General features: G+C 41.6%; 1 protein-coding gene across 1 annotated transcript; it reads left to right on the plus strand.

Annotated features, from left to right (window-relative positions):
• Window positions 1-1,425: 1,425 nt before the first annotated feature.
• Window positions 1,426-20,886, plus strand: gas6 (growth arrest-specific 6). Its single transcript, XM_085456364.1, has 15 exons — window positions 1,426-1,906; window positions 2,171-2,331; window positions 4,347-4,371; window positions 4,465-4,527; window positions 11,743-11,865; window positions 12,544-12,663; window positions 15,864-15,986; window positions 16,812-16,933; window positions 17,129-17,247; window positions 17,376-17,565; window positions 17,666-17,830; window positions 17,916-18,084; window positions 18,182-18,321; window positions 18,409-18,610; window positions 18,930-20,886. The coding sequence occupies exons 1-15, from the start codon at window positions 1,831-1,833 to the stop codon at window positions 19,079-19,081; spliced, it is 1,950 nt and encodes a 649-aa protein (XP_085312490.1). The 5' UTR covers window positions 1,426-1,830; the 3' UTR covers window positions 19,082-20,886.
• Window positions 20,887-22,323: the final 1,437 nt, after the last annotated feature.

A 22,323-nucleotide genomic window follows, 5' to 3' on the forward strand; every position in this document is an offset into this window, starting at 1 on the left:
TCCAGTTAAAGTTAGAAGTCAGAATTTCCAATTTCCAATTGGAATGACCCTTCAAGATGGATTTCCAGTTTGGAAAGTCGGAGCACCCCCACCAACCTTGAATTCACAATCCAAGATTATGGCAATGCGCATAAACATTAAAATGTAAAACTTGAAATTTGTATTGCCATTGTTTTTTTCCATTGTATTTGTGACTCACTAAAGAAGGCATATGCAGTCTGCTGACCAGGCTCTGTTCATGAATGTGCTGCAGTTGTGTTTTCAAATCCAAGCATTGTGGTGTACTGCTTGTGATGCACAAATAGGTCTACCTTGCTAAGAAGAAAACCAAATCCTCTTTTTTCTTGCTTTTCTGACTTTAGTAATAGAACACGCTCAACTTAGGAGTGACGTCATTTCTGCTTCTGACATGTGACTGTGACATAGTCAAACATTTGCAATAACTGGCAACGAGTATTTTACATCGCTGTGGAGAAATTTTGGCCCACTCTTGTTTGCTGAATTGTTTTAATTCAACCACACTGGAGGGGTTTCCAGCATGGATTGCTTGTTCAAGACTTTATTTTGTTCCAAAAAGTTCAGTTTTTTCAATAAGCAAATAGGCTTGGCTGGTGAAAGTGAACTCAGCTTTTCAGAAAATGTGGTTATTCATCGTTAATTCATGATGATTTAACAGGCAAATATGACACATATGCAAAAAAGAAAGAAAAATAAATCAGGAAGGGGAAAATACGTTTTCACAGCTCTTCAAAGTTCTATCATTAACTAAAACTAAACTAAAAACTAAAATAAAATGTGAAAAAAAATTAAAATTAAAATGAAAACTAGACTTGAAATATAAATATAAAAGAAGTATGATTTGTTTTAATATTTGTTTTTTCTCAATTTTATTATAACTTGCCTGACAAGACACTGAGGAAATGTTTATTGAGACTTTGGTTGTCTAAAACACTAAGTAAACTGCTTTCAAGAAGTTCTATGTTTTTATTGTAACAATGGCACTGATTTACTTTTTAATTTTTTAAAAGTAACAGAAGAACTAATTAAAATTATAAAATAAAACTAAACATTTCCAAACAATAATAATTAAGCTGAAATAAAAAAATTCACTTTGGAGATTAAACTGAATTAAAAAAAAAAAATCAAAGGGGGGGCGGGGGGGGGGATAACAATTAGCGTAGTCTGTGCCACCTCATGCCCCCCCTTTGGTTATGCCCCTGGACTAACGTTTAAAATACTTTTGAGGGCATTGCAAAGTACTCGAGTATTGTTTACTTTAATACAAGTATTTACTTACTAACCACAAGTGCAACACCCAAATCACGGATTGCGTGCCAGTTAAACAGATTTTTTTCCCCAGTGTGATGCGCGCGCACATGCACACACGCGAACACACAGAGAAGGGAGGGAGGGATGAAGAGGTGTCTGCATCACTTCAAACTCCTGCCTGCACTTCTCAGAGAGCTACTCCTCCTCCTGAAGCAGAGACGAGCAGTGTTCCTCCGCAGACGGCTAAGTAAAAGTCCCCACACACCGCGATGGGGACCAGCTGAACCGCACGCGAGGGGGGTAGAAGAGGTCGGTCGTGCAGTTTCCCCGTGTAGTAGTAGTGAGCGTCCTGGAGGAGGAGGGGGACACAGACTCACACACAAGCGCGCGCGACGTTCGTGTCCTACCGTAGACGTTAACGGCCAACGGTCGGAGCAAGTCACCTGAATACCTGCGGCGTTTCGCACCGACGCCTGCGCTTACACCGAGAGAGGCTGAGGAGGGGGTGGGACGGGGCAGGAGAAAGTTTCTCGAGCTTGGCGCAAACACAGCAGTCAAACAATGCGGCTGACCCCGACAAAGTCCTTTCCGTCGGCAGCGCTGCTAATCCTGCTGCTCGTCCGCTGGTCCGACAGCAGTAAGTAAACAGTTACATGCTAGGCGGCTAGCTAGCCCGCTAAACCCTCTTTGACATTTGAGTTGCAGCTGGTGATGATACACGTCTTGGTTATTGCCAGTACTGACGGTTAACGTTAGATATTTCGCAACATCCCTCACATTGTTTTCCTGCGCCAGTGTATTGCTTAACCGCAGAGTTGTTTGACATTCACTTGCTCTTTTTTTTTTTTTAAAGGTGACTAAACTTTGCTCGTTTTGCTCTCTTTTGTCCTTCTTTCTTTAGTCTCACTGTCCCCTCAAGAGGCGAACCAGTTTCTGAGCAGACACAGGAGGGCGAATCAAGTCTTCGAGGAGACGAAGCAAGGACACTTGGAGAGGGAGTGCGTGGAGGAAAAGTGCAGCAAGGAGGAGGCCAGAGAAGTGTTTGAAAACGACCCGGAGACGGTGAGTGGTGTGTTCACAAGTTAGTCTCAGCTGCAGCTCAGCAAAGGCTGCATGCGAGCAAAGGCGGGCTTCCTTCTCATCCTGTGAGGAGGTACTGCAGTACCACCAACTCCATCAGAGCACCATTACCTGCTGAGGTTGTGTTATGTACTGTAACTTCAGGGAGGCTGGGTGTTTACATCATGTTCATAATGACTACACACACACTAATGATTCATTGTCTGGGCTGCTTGCCGCTAGTATTCATGCTTCAATAAGTCCAGCATGCTGATAGCTGTCAGGACACATAATATTCCCATGTCTGGGACTTGGCCGCTTTCCGCGTCTTTTGTTTTGTTTCTGTGACAGACACTGAGTCAGCATGACTCTACCGTCATTTGTGAAATCCTCTTTTATATCCCCAATCTCCTCTTCATATTGACATTTGTCCTTAAGTTGATAACAAATATGGGATGTAGCTGGATGTCTTTCTGTTTCTTTTTCTCATCGTGTTGCATCTTCTGATGTTGCACATGCACACATATGCATTTCATTCAACATTACTGTGTACGTTGCCCTGGTAATCTGAAGACATGTTTCCTACTTGACATTTAACATCGTACAAAATCCATCACACGGGCCATGCTCAGAAACCTGTACTGGAGATTAGTTTCCATTCTGCATTCATGAGTGTACACGTCAGCCTTTCCATCCATGTGAATTCATAAGCCTATTTTATATGTACTACAGTGTGCTGTATGTGCAAACAGGCTATAAATAATCCAAAGTGTTTAGAAAAACACACAGAACTTGGGCTTCTTGGGCTTCCTCGGGAAGATGATATGTGCTACAGCAAATAATAGTGCAGATGCATGCCCAGAATCTTCTGCAACAAGTCTACCCTAACGTGGCTGGATGCTTTTGATTGTGAACTCTGTAATTTTTCTTAATTTCTACATCTGACATTCATATTCAACGGTTTTAAGTGGTGGACTTGTGTTGGTGATGTGCTGCCCTTTAAATGTCACATTCACTCCTTAAGATTTGATATTGTGAATTGTAGTAGAGAGGGAGCGAATGAGGCAATCGATGACTTAAGATTACTTGTAAGATTAGTCTGGCGCTGAGAGAGGGAGGATTAAACTGAAGCTGAGGTGGATTCTGGTAAAAAGGGTGAAGTCGGGTGATGTCTGAATCAGATCCACGCATGCCACCGGCAGAACACCAAATTACTCCTTTAAGTTTTGAACCTTGTCGTGACACAAAGCTGCAGTCTCACTCGTATCTGCATTATTCATCCTGAAAGGGCCCGTCTCTGACTCTGCATTTTATTCTGCTGCAGCTTTGTAGCTCTGCAGAGAGGGAAAGAGAGAGGCTGGGGTGTTCCCAATGCTTATGATCATCCTTGGCAATGGACAGTCATACCAAGTTTCTGGTCTCTCATTTATTTGATGACATACGGGACATACAAATGAGAAGAAGGTGTCAAAACTAACTTGCTCAGTGTGAGGTTCAAATTTAGTCGTTTTGGTTAACCTTTGAAGGTCAGCTTATATTTTAGGTCAGTGTATAATCAGACTTTACCCCACACAGAATTTTGCCTGATTAGTTTCACTTAATAAGACATCTGGCATCTACTGCAGCATGAGTGTGACTCTGTGCCTCCAGAGTCTCAGATTTTGGCCTATATGTGGAGAACTGCTGCAGCCAGAAGGCAGGAGGGATGGTACTACTACCAGGAATGCAGAGAATGCTGAAGAAGCTCCTGTCATAGAGCTGCACCCTGTTAGAGCAGATTACAGAGTAATCATAGCCTAATCTCTGCATCGCACTGCCAAATTTCATGATTGTTTATGAACTGTTTTTCCTGCAGAAGTGAGCTATAAAACCCCCCCAAAACAAATGCACAATTAAGTCAAGTATAAGCAGAAACCTGTTACTAATTTTAAGAGTTCATTGAGACTGTATTGCCTTGTTTAGATTTTGTTTGCAAACACATAACTTTACCCTCTGTGTTTTGTTTTTCTCTGATGCAGAACTACTTTTATCCCAAGTATTTAGGTAAGTTATTCTACCTAAAACCATTAATCTCTCTCTTGGCTGATTATACGTTTGTCATCCCTTCAACTGAATTCCATTTTTGTCTCTGTCTAGCCTGCCTGGACACGTTTGGAGATTCTGAAAAGAAAAAACAGGATCTGGTCACATGTGTCCACAGTAAGTTTTTTTTGTTTTGTTTTGTTTTTTTTACCTCCTCCTGTCTGCCTTTCAGCTTTATTGTTAGTCTGTGAATAGGTTAGATTAATGCATGTCTACATCCTGCTCTCTCATTTATTCTCGGTTTTTATTTCACTGAGAAAGTTGCTACATGAAGAGACAGGGAGCTAGTTATGTTGCAGAGTTGTGCTGCACTGCAGTATCACTGCTCTGCATCACACTCCAGTGTGTGCCCTCTGCAAGTACAGAAGCAATCGGAAGCAGAGATGTGCTGAATCTCTTCGGCACCTCCAGGTCCATTTTCTCAGCGTGGCACACCTAGCTCCTTTTAAAGTGAACTGTGTGTGCGTGAGTGTCTATGAGTAACATTGCAGCACTTTGCTACAGTGACGCTACACGTTGCTGAATGAGTGACACACCCCTTTAGTCGTCACATATTCGCGCACTCACTTCCTGAGCGACTGCGCCAGCCTCTTCGTGTGTGGGCTCGGCTGGGGAATGACGTAGAGAGGATGGTCTGATGAGAGGATGGCTAAGGATTTCTGCTGCATCAGGATACAGGAGACCGGCTTTACTGCTATTGGCTGTTGATTGTCTTGCGGGGGAGGCGTTTCCATGACTCAGCTGCAGCATTGTGACATTTAAAGATACGGCAGTACTTTTTTTCCACCAGTTGTCAGCACCATCTCCTTTCCACCATTTTTCTATCTCGCTCATCAGTTGCCTGTCACCACTAATGGTCTCAAAGCAGATTCTGGCTTTCCACCAATTTATTTATGGAATATTTCCGACATGCACAGCGCATTATGGAAACATCTACTGAGTTAATTCTCCCACTGCTCCCTGCTTCTGTTTCCTTAGTCTGCAGTTTTCTGTGAATGGCACTTTACAAAAATGGATAAAAATAGATCACTGAAAGACACGTGTTACTGTTCTTTGACATCCACAGTATGGCACATTGTTACTTCTCTGGAAGCTTTGTAGGCTGTGATTCCACAGTGTGTGTTTTAACAAATGGAACTAAATTGTGACTCTGTGTTGGGGGACCATTAAATTTTGAAGCAGAGGAAACAAGCTTGGCTCCTGCAGTTACACTTCTTGTTTAATGGTCTACAAAGCATCACTAACCAGGAGCATGGGTGGGATTCTTTTTTTTAATATCTGCCCTCCTTTGTCAGAGAGTACAATTGCATGCACTGATGCTGATATGCAAATATTTTCAGTTTTGATGAAGGAATATTACTTCAATGTTAAAAAAAAGAAATATCTGATAAAATGTATTGTAGTAAAACATTCCTGCTGTGTTATTTGTAACTGAGGGATCATCATCTGTAAAGCACTGACATCAGCCAAGTATTTGTGCACATAACGCTCAGTTTAAATACAGATGTTTTTAATAAATGCACAAAGTTACATTACACCAATAGCTGGTAGTTGAGAAGATTAAGTCTGTTAAGGCAAATATACCCAACTATAGCATCCAACCTTAGGCATTATTAACTTAATTCAAACTTAAGATAATAAAATGGTCCTAATAATAATAACTTAAAAGTGCTGTTTAAATGTTTTTAGTGCCGTCTCTTAACATTTGTTTTTTGTCTTACTCTGCATTGATGAATTGCTGAGCTTTTCCTCATTGCTGGCATCATGCAGTGCTTTAATGTTTTTAAAGTCTAAATTCAGCTCACAAAATCATTGTCTCTATTTAGATTTTGCTCTTTCCGAATGAGACGGCTAGCTTTGGCTCTACACATCTCTAACTTGTAATTTCGACTACATTTAGCACAGGTGTGACAGTCAGCATTTTTTATATTTGACTATTATTCCATGTTATTTTTAGAGCAGCTGTCTGGCTTGCTTTCAGAACATAAGTCACAAGCTGGTATCTGTTATTAATATACACAGCATGGACAGATTCATCTCTTTGTAGGCACCAAAAATGCTGAATGGTAGAGGATTTGGAGAATATTGGTGTATATTGTAATATGGACATGTTATTTTCATAAGGTCTTGCCCATTGCAGCGAACGGATCCCATGCTTCACGTAGTCTTGTTTTTGTTGAGGAGTGACAACCTGGTATTCCTGAAAAGATTTGGTTTTGTATTATGTTTCTGTTGACACTTTCACAGCATCGCAACTGTCATATATGAAGCTGTCAATAGAGATTGCATAAACAAAATAAAGGTTCACAGATGCAAAGTACCACAAGCCGTTAGTGTGTAGTTTTGAGCAGCTGTCATTAGAGATGGCACGATACCACTTTTTTATGACCGATACCAATATCATAAATTTGGATATCGGCCGATTCCGATATGAATCCGATATAGTGTGTTTTTTAATCAATAAAACTGTTCTTTTAATATCTTGCTGCTTTTTGTATAAGTTAATACTCAAGTTAAAAAACAAAACAAAACAAAAACACTAAAGCTATTCTGTTATACCTGTATGCAAAAAATACACTGCACCCAAAAATAAACTTAAACCTGCACCATAATCCCTACTCTGGTATTTTAAAGAGTAAGCAACCTAACTAATAGGGTTCTAAAACTCCCAGCAAAAAATAAATAAATAGGGAACCACCCACCACCTCATGATGCTTAATCGACGTAATCAACTTTAATTTGATGCAGTGTGGAAAAAAATGCCCAGAAATAAATTATTTTTCAAGAATAATTAAATAGATTCAACATCTTTCTTCAACAGAACTACAGACTGCACAGATCATACCTTCCCAAAGGAAAAAGTACTATAGCTTACTAGGGTATATTAGACTTAATAGTTACTATATACAGTAATGGACTTATATACATTTTACATCAGATTAAAACTTTGGGTGTAAGATTCGGATAATTATTTATTAAAAGCGAGACATTTTAAATGAGAATAAGAAAGAAAAGTATGTCTTTGTGCCCCCTTTTCCCTGTTCATGCCCTATCGGCCCCCCTGGCTAAACTTTGCTAGATCCGCCCCTGCACAGTTACCAGCCGTCAGCTATGTAGAAAAGGATCCTGGTGTAGAAAGTAGAGATGGACCGATCTGATATTACGTATCGGTATCGGTCCGATACTGACCTAAATTACTGGATCGGATATCGGAGAAAAATAAAAAATGTAATCCGATCCATTAAATATCACGAAAGCACCTCACAAAACTTGCAACACGCCGTAACTCGCCTCAGAACATTAGCAGGTCGGAGCAGTATGCATCACGTGATAGAGCGGCTGTGGCATGCGGCATTCTTTGTGCCCCCTTTTCCCTGTTAATGTCCTATCGGCCCCCCTGGCTAAACTTTGCTAGATCCGCCCCTGCACAGTTACCAACCGTCAGCTACATAGAAAAAGATCCTCGAGTAGAAAGTAATATTAAATAAATTCTAACAACAGCTTATCAAGCTTAAACGTGCTGCTGTTGTTCAGCCGCTGGTTTTCTCTTTCTGGTGCAAAGTGGGCCAAAAACAAACGAGACGGACTTGCGATAGAAAAGCCCGATCAGCTGATCATTGATCAGTTTCTCAATTGAAGTAGCAGCAGGAGAGGGAGGGGGAGAGAGGCAGTCGCTCCATATATCGGTTGTTAAGCTTAACGAGGGAATGCTTTACAAATATTCAGAGATGTACTTACTAGGGGTGCAACGATACTCGTATCGATATTGAACCGTTCGATACAGTGCTTTCGGTTCGGTACGCATATGTATCGAACAATACAACATTTGTAATTTATTTTATCAACTTTCCTTCTGACGATGCTGTCTGTGTTGAGCGCTCAGTGAATCTGCGTTCGACTACTCCGCCTAGGCTGCACTGTCGAGCGCAGATCCACTGAGTGTTCAACACAGACAGCATCGTCAGAAGGAAGAGCGCAGGGCAAGCTAGCGAGACAGAAGTTAAGCTCTCCTTGCAACATGGCAAATTGAACCTCCTCCACCCTCATTCAGATCTGGCGTTTGGAATTATTTTGGTTTTCATGTGATGTATGACCCTGAAGGTAAGCGCGTCATGGACTAAAGTAAAACAGTATGTTGGATGTGCCACGCAATGCTCAATTACATGGGTGGGAGCTAGTGTGTTAGCGCAGTTAGCTCGTTAACGTGTTGGCCGTCTAGCCCCACGCAGGGGTAGCTCGTTAATGGAGATTTGCCGTGTTGTGGCGTTAACGTCATTTCAACGAGATTAACGCTGACAGCACTAGTGGGAACACAACGAATATGACTGCACATTTACGCCGACATCATCCTAGTGCAAAGACAAGTGGAAGAAGACAAAAACAACAAGCATGCATGCTACAAACTTTACCCGAGTCATTTAGACAGCCCTTAGCACACGATTCTCCTTATGGGGACCTGATATGTTTAATATTGTGGCGAGCTCAGACAAGGAGGAGACGGAGGTATTGTTTGGTCTTGCTTCCCGTGAGCTAGCCAGGGAGCACAGCCGTTTATTGATATCTGCAGAAGAACACTGCCGCTAGCTAACTGCTCAGCGCGGCAACCGCACAGCAACAACAACACACAGAGCGCCCTCTGACCCTGGAAGGATACACCGTCGCAGCGAGAAGGCGTCACCCGTCACTATGGCAACATAAACAAAACATAACTGTACAAACAGAACCCCGAACAGCCCTGACCCGCTACAATATGCTGCTGAGAATATAGCCCAGAAGAAGCGGATAGTATAGCTTTTATTTTGGAAAGAGCCATTTCTCTGTAATAAACTCTCTTTTCCAAAGATGAGTGATTCCTCAATCAGATACAGGGCTTGCAAAATCGCTAGCCCGACGTCCCGGGGCTAGCGATTTTTCCAGTCGGGCTACCAAAATCTATCTCTTCCCTGCCCGTCGGGCTATTGTAGGAAGGAAAAATATATGTCAATGCTTTTGCATTCTTTCGGAAATGTAGCTGGGTAATTATGTCATTGGCATCGGTGAGCCACTGTCAATATGTGACATATTGAAATCTCGTTTGAATTTGCGCTTGTTTTTTTGCTTTCACTTTGCAATCGTGCGAACTGTGTATAGAGAGCGACAGCACTGATTGGTGAGTGATGATAATTTGCGCACCAATTCCTCTGACATCGTCTTATCAATCGTTAGCTTACTATGCAAACATGACAAGTGAAATCTCCCGCAGCAAGCTTAAACATATGAAAGGTTGATCGCGCAGAGAATCACTGAGCGTTATGTGTGTGTGTGTAAAAGCAGCAGGATATATATCTTAGTTCTGCTGAGCCAAATAAGAGAGGTCAGGGTGAAGAAGTGACAGCCAAAGAAAAGCTTACCACAAAACGGAAAAGTTATGACAAATCAGACTATAAGGCAAAAAGAAAGTGCAGCTTTATGGTTTCATGGACAAAAGAATTTCTGTGGCTGCAATATGACGAGCTATATAACCGGGGCTGCACATAAGTGGTCCGCAGGTGCGCATTCGCTGTCAAAGAAAAAAAACCAAAAAAAAAAACGCGCACAAGATATGAAGTTGCAACGCGTGTTTGCATACATAAGATTTTCTGGAGGAGGACAGACATTTGTTTAAAACTCTTAAAGATGTCGAAGAAGCTCCTTTAAGCAATTACTTTGGTGTTCCTCTACCTCCAAAGAAATGTCAGAAGGAGTCAGAACCACAAAAAAGCACGTATTCTCGGAAAAGTGGTTATAGGAGGTGAGCTGGCTTCAAACAAATGATGAACGCACAGAGACGTGGTGCGGAATGTGCTGTGAAAATCCCACTCTAGCGGACAAAAACAGTGCTTTTTATATGGACGCAAACGTGCGTTGCAACTTCTTATCTGGTGCGCGTCTTTTATTTTGACAGCGAATGCGCACATGCGGACCACTTATGCGCACCCGTGTAAATAACATAATGTTCTGCCGGGTGTGTTGTTGGTTTTCTCTCGATTTCTGAGTCGACAAGCGCCTTTGTTACTGGGACCAGTCATTTTAAGAAAGGCCCCCATTAGAACCCATGAGAAATGCAAGAAACGCATTATTGCTCAGTCTGCAATATCTTTCCCAGAACAAACACAATTGCAAATAACATACTAAAAATAAACCTGAAAAATCTGTTTAGACTTCAGCGGAAATTTCAAATTCAGGATCTGACACAGACTGATTCATGTCCTACACAGTTCTTACAAGTTCATAGAAATTTCTGTTCAATTAGAACCAAGTATTTGAGTTGATGATTGTAATTTTTATACAATGTTGTAATTTGTTTTTCAACAATTTTTTGATTAATGTTTTGTTTCCTCTACAATATTATACATTAAAGTATAATATTGTAAAGGAAACAAAACAGGAAACAAAACATCAATCAAAAAATTGCTCTCTTTTTTATTCGGGCTACTTACATTTATTTTGGGCTACTTACACATTTGCTTTACTTCTCTCTGGGATCACTTCCTCGGAGATGAAATGCCGGATTTGTAGCGAGGCTACAAATACACACAGCCGCTCTATCACGTGACGCATACTGCTGCGACGTGCAACGGTTATGAGCCGAGTTACGCCATGTCGCAAGTTTTGTGAGGTGCTTTTTTGATATTTAATGGATTGGATTAAATTTTTATTTCTCTCCGATATCCGATCCAGTAATTTACGTCAGTATCTGACCGATACATAATATCGGATCGGTCCATCTCTAGCTGTCATGCAATGTTACAAAAAAAGAAGAAGTTGTGGCTTTGGGTTTTATATGCAAAAACGCAAACGCAAATCCTCTCTCTTCCCCCCCCCCCCTTTCATTTTCTCCAGTCTTTGTCATTTTCTCTTTCTCTGAACTCCAGCTAACATGTCCAGACTTGTCGAGTACTCAAACTCCTCTGCTTGGGAAGGAAACAGATTTGGAGAGAAAACTGAGCACTATTACACAAGCGTGCAGTGGGGGGGAAAAGAGGGGGGGAATTAAGTGTAAATATGGAATAGAAAAGTAGCAAAAACAAGAATTAAAAATAAAGCTAAATATCAATTCAGTATTGTTTCTTGAGAAGTAGAGGACAGGTGGTGGGAATTAGGGCATGTCCGGAAAGAGAGCCTGTCACAAGTTAGGCTATTTATACAGATCTCCCAATGTGTAGAACCTAAGAGAGATTCTGCATATCAGGAGTGTCCTCTGTCTGTTATGGTATACAGTTACACTGACTATAAGCAACCTTTGTACAGACTTGATGCTTAAAGCAGTAATAACATGTCTTTTTCTCTGTCTCTGTTTTCTCACACTTTAAGATATTCCCAATCAGTGTTCTCCCAATCCCTGCAATCCCAGCGGTACCGTCCGCTGCGAGGACAAAAAGGGCGACTTCCTCTGTCATTGTTTTACGGGCTGGACGGGAGCCACGTGTGAGAAAGGTACTGTCATCATTATGGAAAGCTGTGTCCTGGAGCTCAGCAGAGGTTGAATTTTTGCTCTGTCATTCTGGTACATCAGTGCAAATGTCATTACTGTGACCTTGGCTCTGACAGCGAACCCCTGTCCTGTCCACTGATAGAAACATCCTGCTTTTCTCATGTGTAAACTAATACTGTTTTGTCTCTCAACGATGCTGGAATTAATTTGACCTTGAAAAGCTGTTATTGATGGCATGCTGTCTAATATCCAGCTCCTGCTGCAGTTATTAATGATGTGTGAATGGTGTGTAAGATCATTATGAAGTGCATGTACGGGAAGTGCTATCCCAGACTCCAAACTGAGGTTTGCATGCTTGTTAGAAGTTAAATCCACATAAGTTCTAAACTCTCACTGTGAGGGAGAGGGGAACATGTTTCTCTGATTTATGGCGCAGCCATCATTCCACACATTTCCACTGTGACTCATCCTACCACCTTACTGCGAGAGGAAACCAAAACAGATTCAGTTTGAGTCGGTCTGAGCCTTTTCCACTTGACAACCACAGTCCTCCTAAACACTCAGCCACAGTTACATACTGTGTCCCTTATTTGGAATGTACAACAAACAAGAAATTCACAGTCACTAAACAGCATCCAGCTGAAAGCAACCTGCATTTCTCACCTCTCTCCTGCTTGCAGATGTCGATGAGTGCAGCAGGAGAAATGGAGGATGTGACCACGAGTGCAACAATACTGTGGGCAGTTACCACTGCTCCTGTCGCCAAGGCTACACACTGTCAGGACGTCAGCTGTGTAATGGTAAGCCGCAGACCACGAATGCACGTCTTCTAATAGCTGGAATCAAGTCAGCACTGCTGCAAATAGACACATCATCGCCATTTACCAATTCTGAATCCACTTCCCACTCTGAAAATATAAATTCTTTATAGACTTGTATAATTGATTATGTTGTATTTTATCTACTTCTGCTTATTTATATTTTGTATTTAATATAATATCAGTCTCATAGACTGTAGATGGATGTACCCACGATGACGTCATCCATTGGTCTCTGGACTCATTTTGAGCCTCAGTATTAACAATTTGGCTGCCTCCACATTAGTTTTTTAAAACCAGAAGTTAATAGGTCTGGTGTCCCACAAGGATCGATTCTCAGTCCAGGCCTTTTCTTTTCTTTAACTTCTTTCCCTGGGCCTGATTTTTAAAAAACATGGACATGCATGCATATCTTTCCTATGCAGACAACACCTAAATCTACATGCCTATAAAAAGAAATGTCAATTCAACTCCTAAACCACTACAGAAGTGTCTGAAAGATATCAGATCACAAGGAACTCAGATCATTGTGTTCAGACCTGGTGGTGTGTGTACTACTCCTCTCTTGGACCTGGGTCCGAGTGACTAACCTTGATGTCAGACTGGACTGTGATTTTATACTAGATAAGCATATAAATTCCATTATTAAAGCTAGTTTTTATCATTTTATCAATTTTTCATTTCAGACTTTTTCAAAGATTCAAATCCACCCCCCCCCCCCCCCAATTTTTGGATGTCTTATTTTATCACAACAAATCTGGACTACTGTAATGCGCACTATATTGGCCTTAGCAAAGCTTCCCTTGCTTGCCTACAGTTAGTCCAAAATGCTGCAGTTCGTCTTTAAACTGGAGCACATCTCCCCCATCCTGGCCTTCCTTCATTGGCTCCCTGTTTGTTCATTTTAAGATTTTTTTTTTTTTTTTTTAAACCTTTAATGGATTGGCATCACCAGATATATCTCAGCTCCTAACTCCATTTAAAACATATATTAAAATGTTATTCTTTAGCTTTTAATTCAGAATGAGAGTGGTGTGTTCTAACCTTCTGTTTGTTACTGTTGTTGTTGCTGATTTGTTGTGTGGTGTTTTGGTGCTTTCTACAACACTTGTGTTTTTAAAAAGTACTTTTGTAAATAAACTGATAATTGGTATAGTTGCATGTTACATCCATAAACTACACAGGGACAATGCATAGACACACACAATGCTAATTATTGTTAAATACTAGAGCAATGTGTTTGTCAGATAATCCATTAAAATGCTCCAGAAATGCTCCAGAAACGCATACCTGTCAATCTAAGCTGCCATGCCCCAAACTCCAGTGTCCAGACGAGTTATTTAAAAAAAATTTAAAAAAAACTCTCCCCACTTATATGGAATTTAGTGGCTGAAAGCATTTTGACACGATGCTCTGTGGGAACTGAGTGGTCACTGGGGAAAAAAAGCACAGTTTCTGTCCTCAGAAGTTGCAGCTTAGCCTCCATACCCACGGACTGCAGATGAAAACTAGCCAGTAGCTAAATCTAGTTCAGGGCTTCTTTTCTTTTTGAGATCAGTGTTTTTGTGTATAATCCCTGACCAAAAAAAATAAAACTAAAGTTAAATTTGTAATTATTCTGAAGTTCAAGTCTCTGAAACAGTCCAGCAGCAGTGTTATTCTGTCTTGTGTCATAACCAGTGTTGGTCAAGTTACTTGAAAAAAGTAATCAGTAACTAATTACTGATTACTCCCCCCAAAAAGTAATCCCGTTACTTTACTGATTACTTATTTTCAAAAGTAATTAATTACTTAGTTACTTAGTTACTTAGTTACTTTTTAAAAACACGATTTACAACCTGAAGAGGTGATAAAGTGATAGATCTTTCAGCCCAATTCTACTTTTTCTACATAATCCATCATACAAAATGTAATCAAATGGAAAAGTCTCTTTTTTTAACTTGTTTTATCAGTTTTAATCTTTTAACTTTATGCATCAAGCAAAACATTTAATTATATGCAACATTCTCTGAGTTGAATAAATTAGTTTAACATTTAAACCTATTTTCTACACATTCCAGCACATAAAATAAAATATTTTTTGTGTTTTCACTCACTCTTTCAAACAGATGCAAGTAAAACACAGCAGAAAATAAATAAAGTCAAAGACTCAGCGGTCCTTTTGCTCTATTTTCACCTGTAAAGCAGGAGCAGGGTAGGCGGAGGGTTACCCTGGTGTAGGTGTGCTGCGGTCAGTTGAAGAATCCGCGCGAGTTTCTCTGTGAGTTTCCCATTACGTCGTAGCTACTCGGTGCTTGCTCGGAAGTTTAGGGGTTTTTTTCGCTGTAAAAAGAAGTTTTCTTCCCACGCACGATGGACACTAATGTTTTTGTCACTTTTTATGGAATCAAACTCAAAGTAAGGTCAGTACTTCCACACTTTAAACGCTGCACGCTCATACTCTCTCCGCACTCGATATATTATCCATTGTTGATCTGCACACAGCTGCTGTCACCAACGTCGCACTTGCTAACGTCACTGTCATGAGACATTCTCGCAAAAAAAATCACGGTTTTAGTAACGCAGTAACGCAGCGTTCCTACGGGAAAGTAACGGTAATCTAATTACCGATTTTGCAATAGTAATCCCTTACTTTACTCGTTACTTGAAAAAAGTAATCAGATTACAGTAATGCGTTACAAGTAACGCGTTACTGCCCATCTCTGGTCATAACCATCATTGTGAGTCCATAAAAGAACACATGGCTTTGATTAGTGAACAAACGAGGCAGAAAATAAAACATTACAAGCTCATGTTTTCCTAATGTGGACCCCTGTGTAAACTCACACAGTTTTATTTATAGTTTTAGCTTTCCCCCCAGAAAAGAGAAGTCTGAGAAAGGCCTCAAACTGTTGTGTGATTTAACATCCTGAAAGGTTCCTTCTGTAAATATTTATTTCAGTGTAACTGCAGTGCTGGAACATACAGATACTGTGTATTAAATATGCAAACAATACATCCATGTATTTAATTATGTTTCTTTGGAGGATAAAATGGTACAAAGCACATGAGGACCAGGTTAAGTTTCCATTCTTCAAATTACTCCCACTGGATTGTTCTATGTCTTTTCCTTTGAAATGTTCCTAAGCCCTTACACGTGACTTTTGGAGTGTCAAAGCTGAGGACATTTTGGTGTCTTTCAGATCTGAACGAGTGCAAGATCGCAGGTGTGTGTGGAACGGCACGATGTGAGAATAAGGAGGGTGGCTACGACTGCTTGTGTGACATCGGCTATGTTTACGACAATGAAACCAAAAGCTGCGTCGGTAAGTGTGTTTAACTACACATAAATACACTTGGTTTAATCAGAACTGACTGAGGGAAAAGCTTTACCCTCAGCGGGGCTCGGTGCAGCTGCGTAGCGGGGTCAAGAAGGGAATGCAAAGGTATTTGGAGAAATTGTATATAAGTAGGTAACAGGTCACTGTGAAAAAGTCTGCGTTTAGAAAAAGATAACTCGGGGAGTAAACATACAGACTGAGCCATCGATGCACCTTTCCTTGGTAATTAATGTTAATCACTCTAAAGAAAATGTGGTAGAGCGAAACCGCAGCAATCCTGTATTTCAGGATTTATACGTGACGGCTATCACACAAAATCCAATTTTTTATTCCACAATATGTGTGATAACTTAGCCACCAAATCATATGTGTTGAATCAACATGGAAAAGAATCTGCGGATTTAAACCGAAGCTTTGAATTACTCGTGTGCCCAAGTTCTAATCTCTACTTCAAACCAGACTTTTCATAACCTCATTGTCCCTCCTTAGAGAATTACTGCTTATCATAGCCTGCTCATGGCCATGTAAGGTTATATATAAAGTATGGCGATACCATCCAGTCAGCGTCAAAGGCCACTTAACTCAAGTGTTGTTTGCATTCCCTGATATGTTTTTTCTTCTTTTCCCCCCCTGCATTCCTGGATTTGATGTTTTGTTGATCCTTGTGGGGTCATGTTTTGACTAATCCCTCTGCTGATGTGACTTTGATAAATTTATGAACTCTCTTCTTCTCTGTAATTCTCTCATGTCCCAGTCGTCACTCTGAGCTCTCACGCCCTTTAATTTCTCCAACCTTCTGTCGCTTGTCAGATGTGGATGAGTGTGAGACGGGTGTCTGTGAAGAGGAGTGTTTGAACACTCAGGGGAGTTTCCACTGCTTCTGCGATGGACGCCAGGGTATGAAGCTGGCGCAGGACCTTCGGAGCTGTAAGGTGAAATACAAAAACCAGCTGCCGCTGTTGTTAAATGATGATTAAAAGCTATGTCTGTTGGACCACGTGCTATTTTTCTTGCTTCTACCATCCCATCATGGGTTAAAAAGTACAATTTCAAGTGCCATCTTGTATATGTGCATGATTCTCATGACTTTATCTCCACGCTGGTTTTGTGTTTGTTCTCTCCTCCAGCCTATAACTCCCTGCACAACACCGGCCCTGAAGAGGAACCCCCGCTCTCTTTACCTGGGACGCATGTTCAGCGGTGTTCCAGTGGTGCGGCTGCGTTTTCGCCGCAGGGTTCACACAGGGTGAGAAATTTCTGTTGGATTTTTCAACGTGTTCATCAGCAACAGCTGTCTTGTCTTGGAGGCATTTTCATCTTAGTTACCATTGGACAAAGACCATCTTCATTGCTGTTTCCTAATTCTCTTTTCAGCTTTTCAGCAGAGTTTGACTTCCGCACCTACGATCACGAGGGAGTGATCTTCTTTGCTGGAGGTCACCTAAACAGCTCCTGGATCGTGCTGGCGATGAACCAGGGGAAGCTGGAGCTGCAGCTGAAATATGGCGGCGTCAGCAGGGTCACCAGCAGCGGACCTATTGTCAGCGATGGCCAGTGGAGGAAGGTCTGACTCTTGTGCTGAGGATCAAAACAAATAATACTACGCTGTATACACGGTCTTCATTAGCTTATTAAAAGCTTGTTAAATGTCCGGTTTTAACCAGATCTCGGTGGAGGAGCAGGGGCGGAGCCTAGTGATTAAGATTGACAGGGAAGCAGTGATGAAGATTGCGGTAAACGGGGACCTGTTCACACTGAAAAAGGGGATGCATGAGCTCAACCTCACTGTGGGGGGAGTGCCTTTCAAAGAGGACAGCCTGGTCAATAAGGTGTGTGTTTTGTTTTTTTTAATGTATACACCACAAAGAGACTTTCACACATTTCCTAACTGTTGTGACTTCATTCGTTCCTCAGGTGAACCCTCGTCTTGACGGTTGTATGAAGGAGTGGCGCTGGCTAACGGGTGAAGACACCTCCATACAAGAAACCATCAGGTCTAATGATAACATGCAGTGTTTCAGCAGTGAGGATCCGGGGGCATATTACCCCGGCACAGGCTTTGCTCTCTTCAACATCACCTATGGTACATGCGTGTTTGTGTTCATAGCTTGAACAACTCTTTGTATTCATTGTAAGCACATGTGGTCATCTTCATCCCCCTGCCCTCCTCTTCTCTTCAGAATCACAGAACCTGAGCGTCCGCTTGACCCTGAATCCAACCACTGCTATTGGGGTGCTTTTTGCACTGGTTCACCAGGACAGAGTGCCTCTCTCCATCGCTCTGGCTGATTATAACCCTGTAACCGATGAGTGGCGAGATGTGAGTAAATGCATCCCGCACTGTGCACGTGTTCAAAACCACTTTCTGTATATTTGATATGCAAACTGACTTCCTGTGTGTCTTTAGTTTGTTCTGGTGTCTGTAGGTAATGCCGTCATTGCCAGCTCTCCTGCACCCTTCTGTGATGGTATGAGTCATGAAATCCAGGTGACAGTCTCTGGTAACCAGACCCTTCTGCTGGTCGACGGCCATTCTGGACGAAGTGAAGATGCTGAAGTTCCCACTGGCCTCCTGTCACAGTCTACTACATTCATAGGAGGCCTCCCTGGTGAGCACATACACACTTACGCAGAACAGAAAAGTTTTCCATAAAGTTTTTAAAGTACTTCCTACCTCTATTGAAGAGTATCAGCTTCTGTTATTGTCTGCATGACTGCTGGGTTCAGGCTGGAAAACATCCCCGGCAGCTAGAATCTTGCACAGTTCTCAAAGCTGAAAGAACAACATAAGATTTTTTGTAATGCAATAATTAAAAAAAAAAACACACAAAACGTCCCACATGACAACAGATGGATGAATGTTTTCACTGACACGTTGAACAAAGTGAATAATGTTATTTGGACACTTCTTGTGATTTCCACCCGCAGATGTTCCTCTGGTGTCCACGCTGGTGTCGACACCCTACAGCGGCTGCATGGAGGTCAGTGTTAACGGACAGCCTCTGGACCTGGACTGGGCCATCCACAAACATAACGACATCCGCTCGCATTCCTGCCCCCTGCTGGACTCCCACCAGTGAACAGCGCTTGAATCTGCCAAAACCGATCCATAAGCAGTTCATTGAGACAAGGGGGTGATGGGAAAATGTTTTTAATTGGAATATGTCACAGTGTGGCTTGAGCCCAAGATCACCCCTTCCCCTCCATCCTCTCCCTCCCTGGCCTTATCCTGTGATGACACTGCTGCCTAGAAGCAGTGGCAGGGATTTTCACAGCAGTCTCAGTGTTATGACCCAGCAAGTTAGTTCTTCTGCCAGTGAGTAACACTCCCTGTACAAAGGGAATAATAGCTGCACAGCATTGCCTGAAAACTGGCTGTGTTTTAAAGCCTCGTAAGCTCACAAGAACACGCAGGGTCTAATCCAAAATCAATGCTACGGGTTTGGTCCGGGGTCAGCCTTCTACACCTGGTATCCTGTGCTTAAACGCAGATCTAACTGGAGGTTTGTAAGCAACGACTAGTCTGTGCTCGTGTTGCTTACATCCAGCTCACTTAAGGTCCACGTTCACAAAGCTTGAATTAATCGAGTGCTAATATAGAATCTCCAATTAAATGAAAATGTAAGAATTAAAAACACAGGGACCAGAAAGACAGTCCTACATCAGCTACTTCACTCAGAGAAAAGGTGTGAACAGGTGCTCAGATCTTCAATGAATAAATCCCATTTGCCCTTAACACCCCCCCCCCCCCCCCCCCCCCCCCCCCCGCCACAGCGAGGCGGTATGAACTTTGCGTTCTGTAGAAAATATTGCACATCGTTGCAGGTATAAATGGACTGCCTTCTTGAATTTTTTCCCCCCCTGCTCTCGATTGGAGGAGCACTCCATATCTGCCTGCAACTTCGAAAATCAACCGTGTGCCTACAAAAGAACAAACCAACCCACACTTGTCGACAGCTTCCCTCTAAACAGGTGAATCAGTTCCCAAAGGTGCAGCACTGCAACCCAGCAAACTAACCGACGCTTTGCAGTGTGTGCCCCTGAGGATTTTCTCTTTTAAAGAACAGACTCACACTCATGTTCATCACAAAAAGGTCCCTTCTTTTCCCAAAAATCACCCAGTCACAGTTAAAGCCTGCCATATACCAACCCGAGGACAGTAGATTAGACACAGAAGCACAGGGAGACAGAAAGGGGCCTTCTCCACAAGGAAGAGAGAGCACTGCATTGATCGCACCACACAAGCTACTGAGAAAGGAAAAGAGGGCGCTGTAATATACTGAATATGTAAATAATGTGACTGTACAATGCTTTATAGAAGACAGAGCAAACACTACCTTAAAACCCCCCCTTGAGGCACATTTATGGTCCAAAGTTCAAAGAAAGATCAGAGTCTCTCAACTTCATCTGCTTCTTAAAAAAAAGAAAGAAAAAAAAAGGTTTCAGCGACAAATCATGGTGGAACTGGGAGACTGTGAGAGCAATACCCAGGGATCAAAGTAGCATCAAGCTTTAGAGACTCAGTTTTTAATTTGATTTATTGGTGCTCAGTGAATCAAAACACAGTAACAACAAAGAATGTCAGAAGAGCGAATGCCTAAAGGGCTCCAGTGTTATTTTACATCCCTGTGTAAGGTATCATTTTCTAGTTTTCTGATGGATGAATGCCAGAATATAGAGCTTGACTTGTTAATGTCTTATTTTATTTTTTAATCATATGTGATGTATCTTGAACTTCTAGTTTTTATTTTTCACCTTAACTGCCAGTATGTGTATGATGCTGAGAGAAGTCTGCCTTTTTTGAGTTTTAACTTCCCTCAGCAGTGAAAATCCTATTTAAAAAAAAAAAAATTAAAATAAAATAAAAGCAGCTGTATGAAAGTCACTGAGTGAAGTTGTGTTTTGAAAAACAAAAACACATCCGTGCACCTTGTGCTTCTGTTTCCGATGCTCTCGACTGTTGCGGCATAGCTTAAGCTGTGATGGAGCTCAATATTATGCTTTAATACGGAACCTCCGCCTTAGAGGCAGGGTGACCTTGAAAAGAGAAGAGCTAAAACATTCTTTTAGACGGAGGATAACCTGAGGGGCTGCATCAGGGGTCTCAAACCTGTGATTCTAGAGCCACATGTGATTGTTTTGCCCTACTTTACAGTGGCTTTGCCATTGGACTATTTTTAAAGTTGTTAAACTGCTGTATGTTTCAGTTACTGTCAAAGTAGGCTGCTTTTAATGTAATTAATTTTCTCCCAGAGACCATTTGCAGTATAGTAAATGGATTGGTGCTTATATATAATGTACTAACAAGTGAACGCAGTGGAAGTAGTACTTTAAAGGAGCTCATGAATGAAGAAAAGAGTGGATGGATGGATGGATGGATGGATGGATGGATGGAGGTTAGTGAATCAGAAAGTGCAGATGATTAGTGAGGATGAAGGCAGGGCACCTATGAAGAGTGGAAGATGGTCCAGATGACATACCTGTGGAGGTAATGAAGATGTGTAGAGGGCAGTGGACTTTTTGATCACTGAATTATGTGAGGCCTGCTATGATGTCTGGTTTGTAGACAGTGACACTGGGGGAAAAAAGAGGAGGTGGAGGTAACAGAGCTGAAGATGTAAAGGTTTTGATTGAAATGACCAGGAGGGACAGGAGTAGAAATGAGAAGACATGGTTATAATCGACAAGGGAGCTACCAGGCATGAGGAAAAGAGGAAGGAATAATACAAATAAAGGGACACTTTTGTCTGTGCTTTCCAACATTCGCAACTGAGGTTTAGTATCTTACCCATGGATACTTTGGCATGCAGACTGGAGTAGCCTGAGATCAATCCATGATCTCCTGATTGGAAGACAACCTGCTTTATCACATGAACATTCACCTGTAGCTAGTCTACTTCAAAGTAATCTTAAACATCTCTTTCAATTCTCCTGTTTGTAAGAAAAATAGGTTTGGTGTTTTTTTGTTTTTTGTTTTTTGTTTTTTTTTTTAATATCATGTGATAAATTAAACAAAAACAACTGTAACTGCAGCCCACTACAAAATAGTCACTTGTGTTAAAATCTTTTAGTATTTTATACCTGGAAGAAACACTGATGCCTAACAGGCTGTGTCAGCTTTATTAGAGAGTTCCAATATAGTTTGTGGCTCCATTCAGAATCCACTCAGAAATTTATATTTGGGCCTCGAATATTAAAAACATGGGTTATTATGGCTAAACTACCTAAAGTGGAGCTGGGAATGACCACAGTAGGTTCACTCTACAGTTTAATAACAGCAGTCACTACAAGCAAATATATCACTGAAAAAAGCAGAACTACA

This window comes from Copadichromis virginalis, linkage group LG1 (assembly GCF_057382275.1).
Source record: "Copadichromis virginalis isolate Kocher_CV1m ecotype Utaka linkage group LG1, C_Virginalis_male_GT1.1, whole genome shotgun sequence".
Classification (NCBI taxonomy): Eukaryota; Metazoa; Chordata; class Actinopteri; order Cichliformes; family Cichlidae; genus Copadichromis; species Copadichromis virginalis.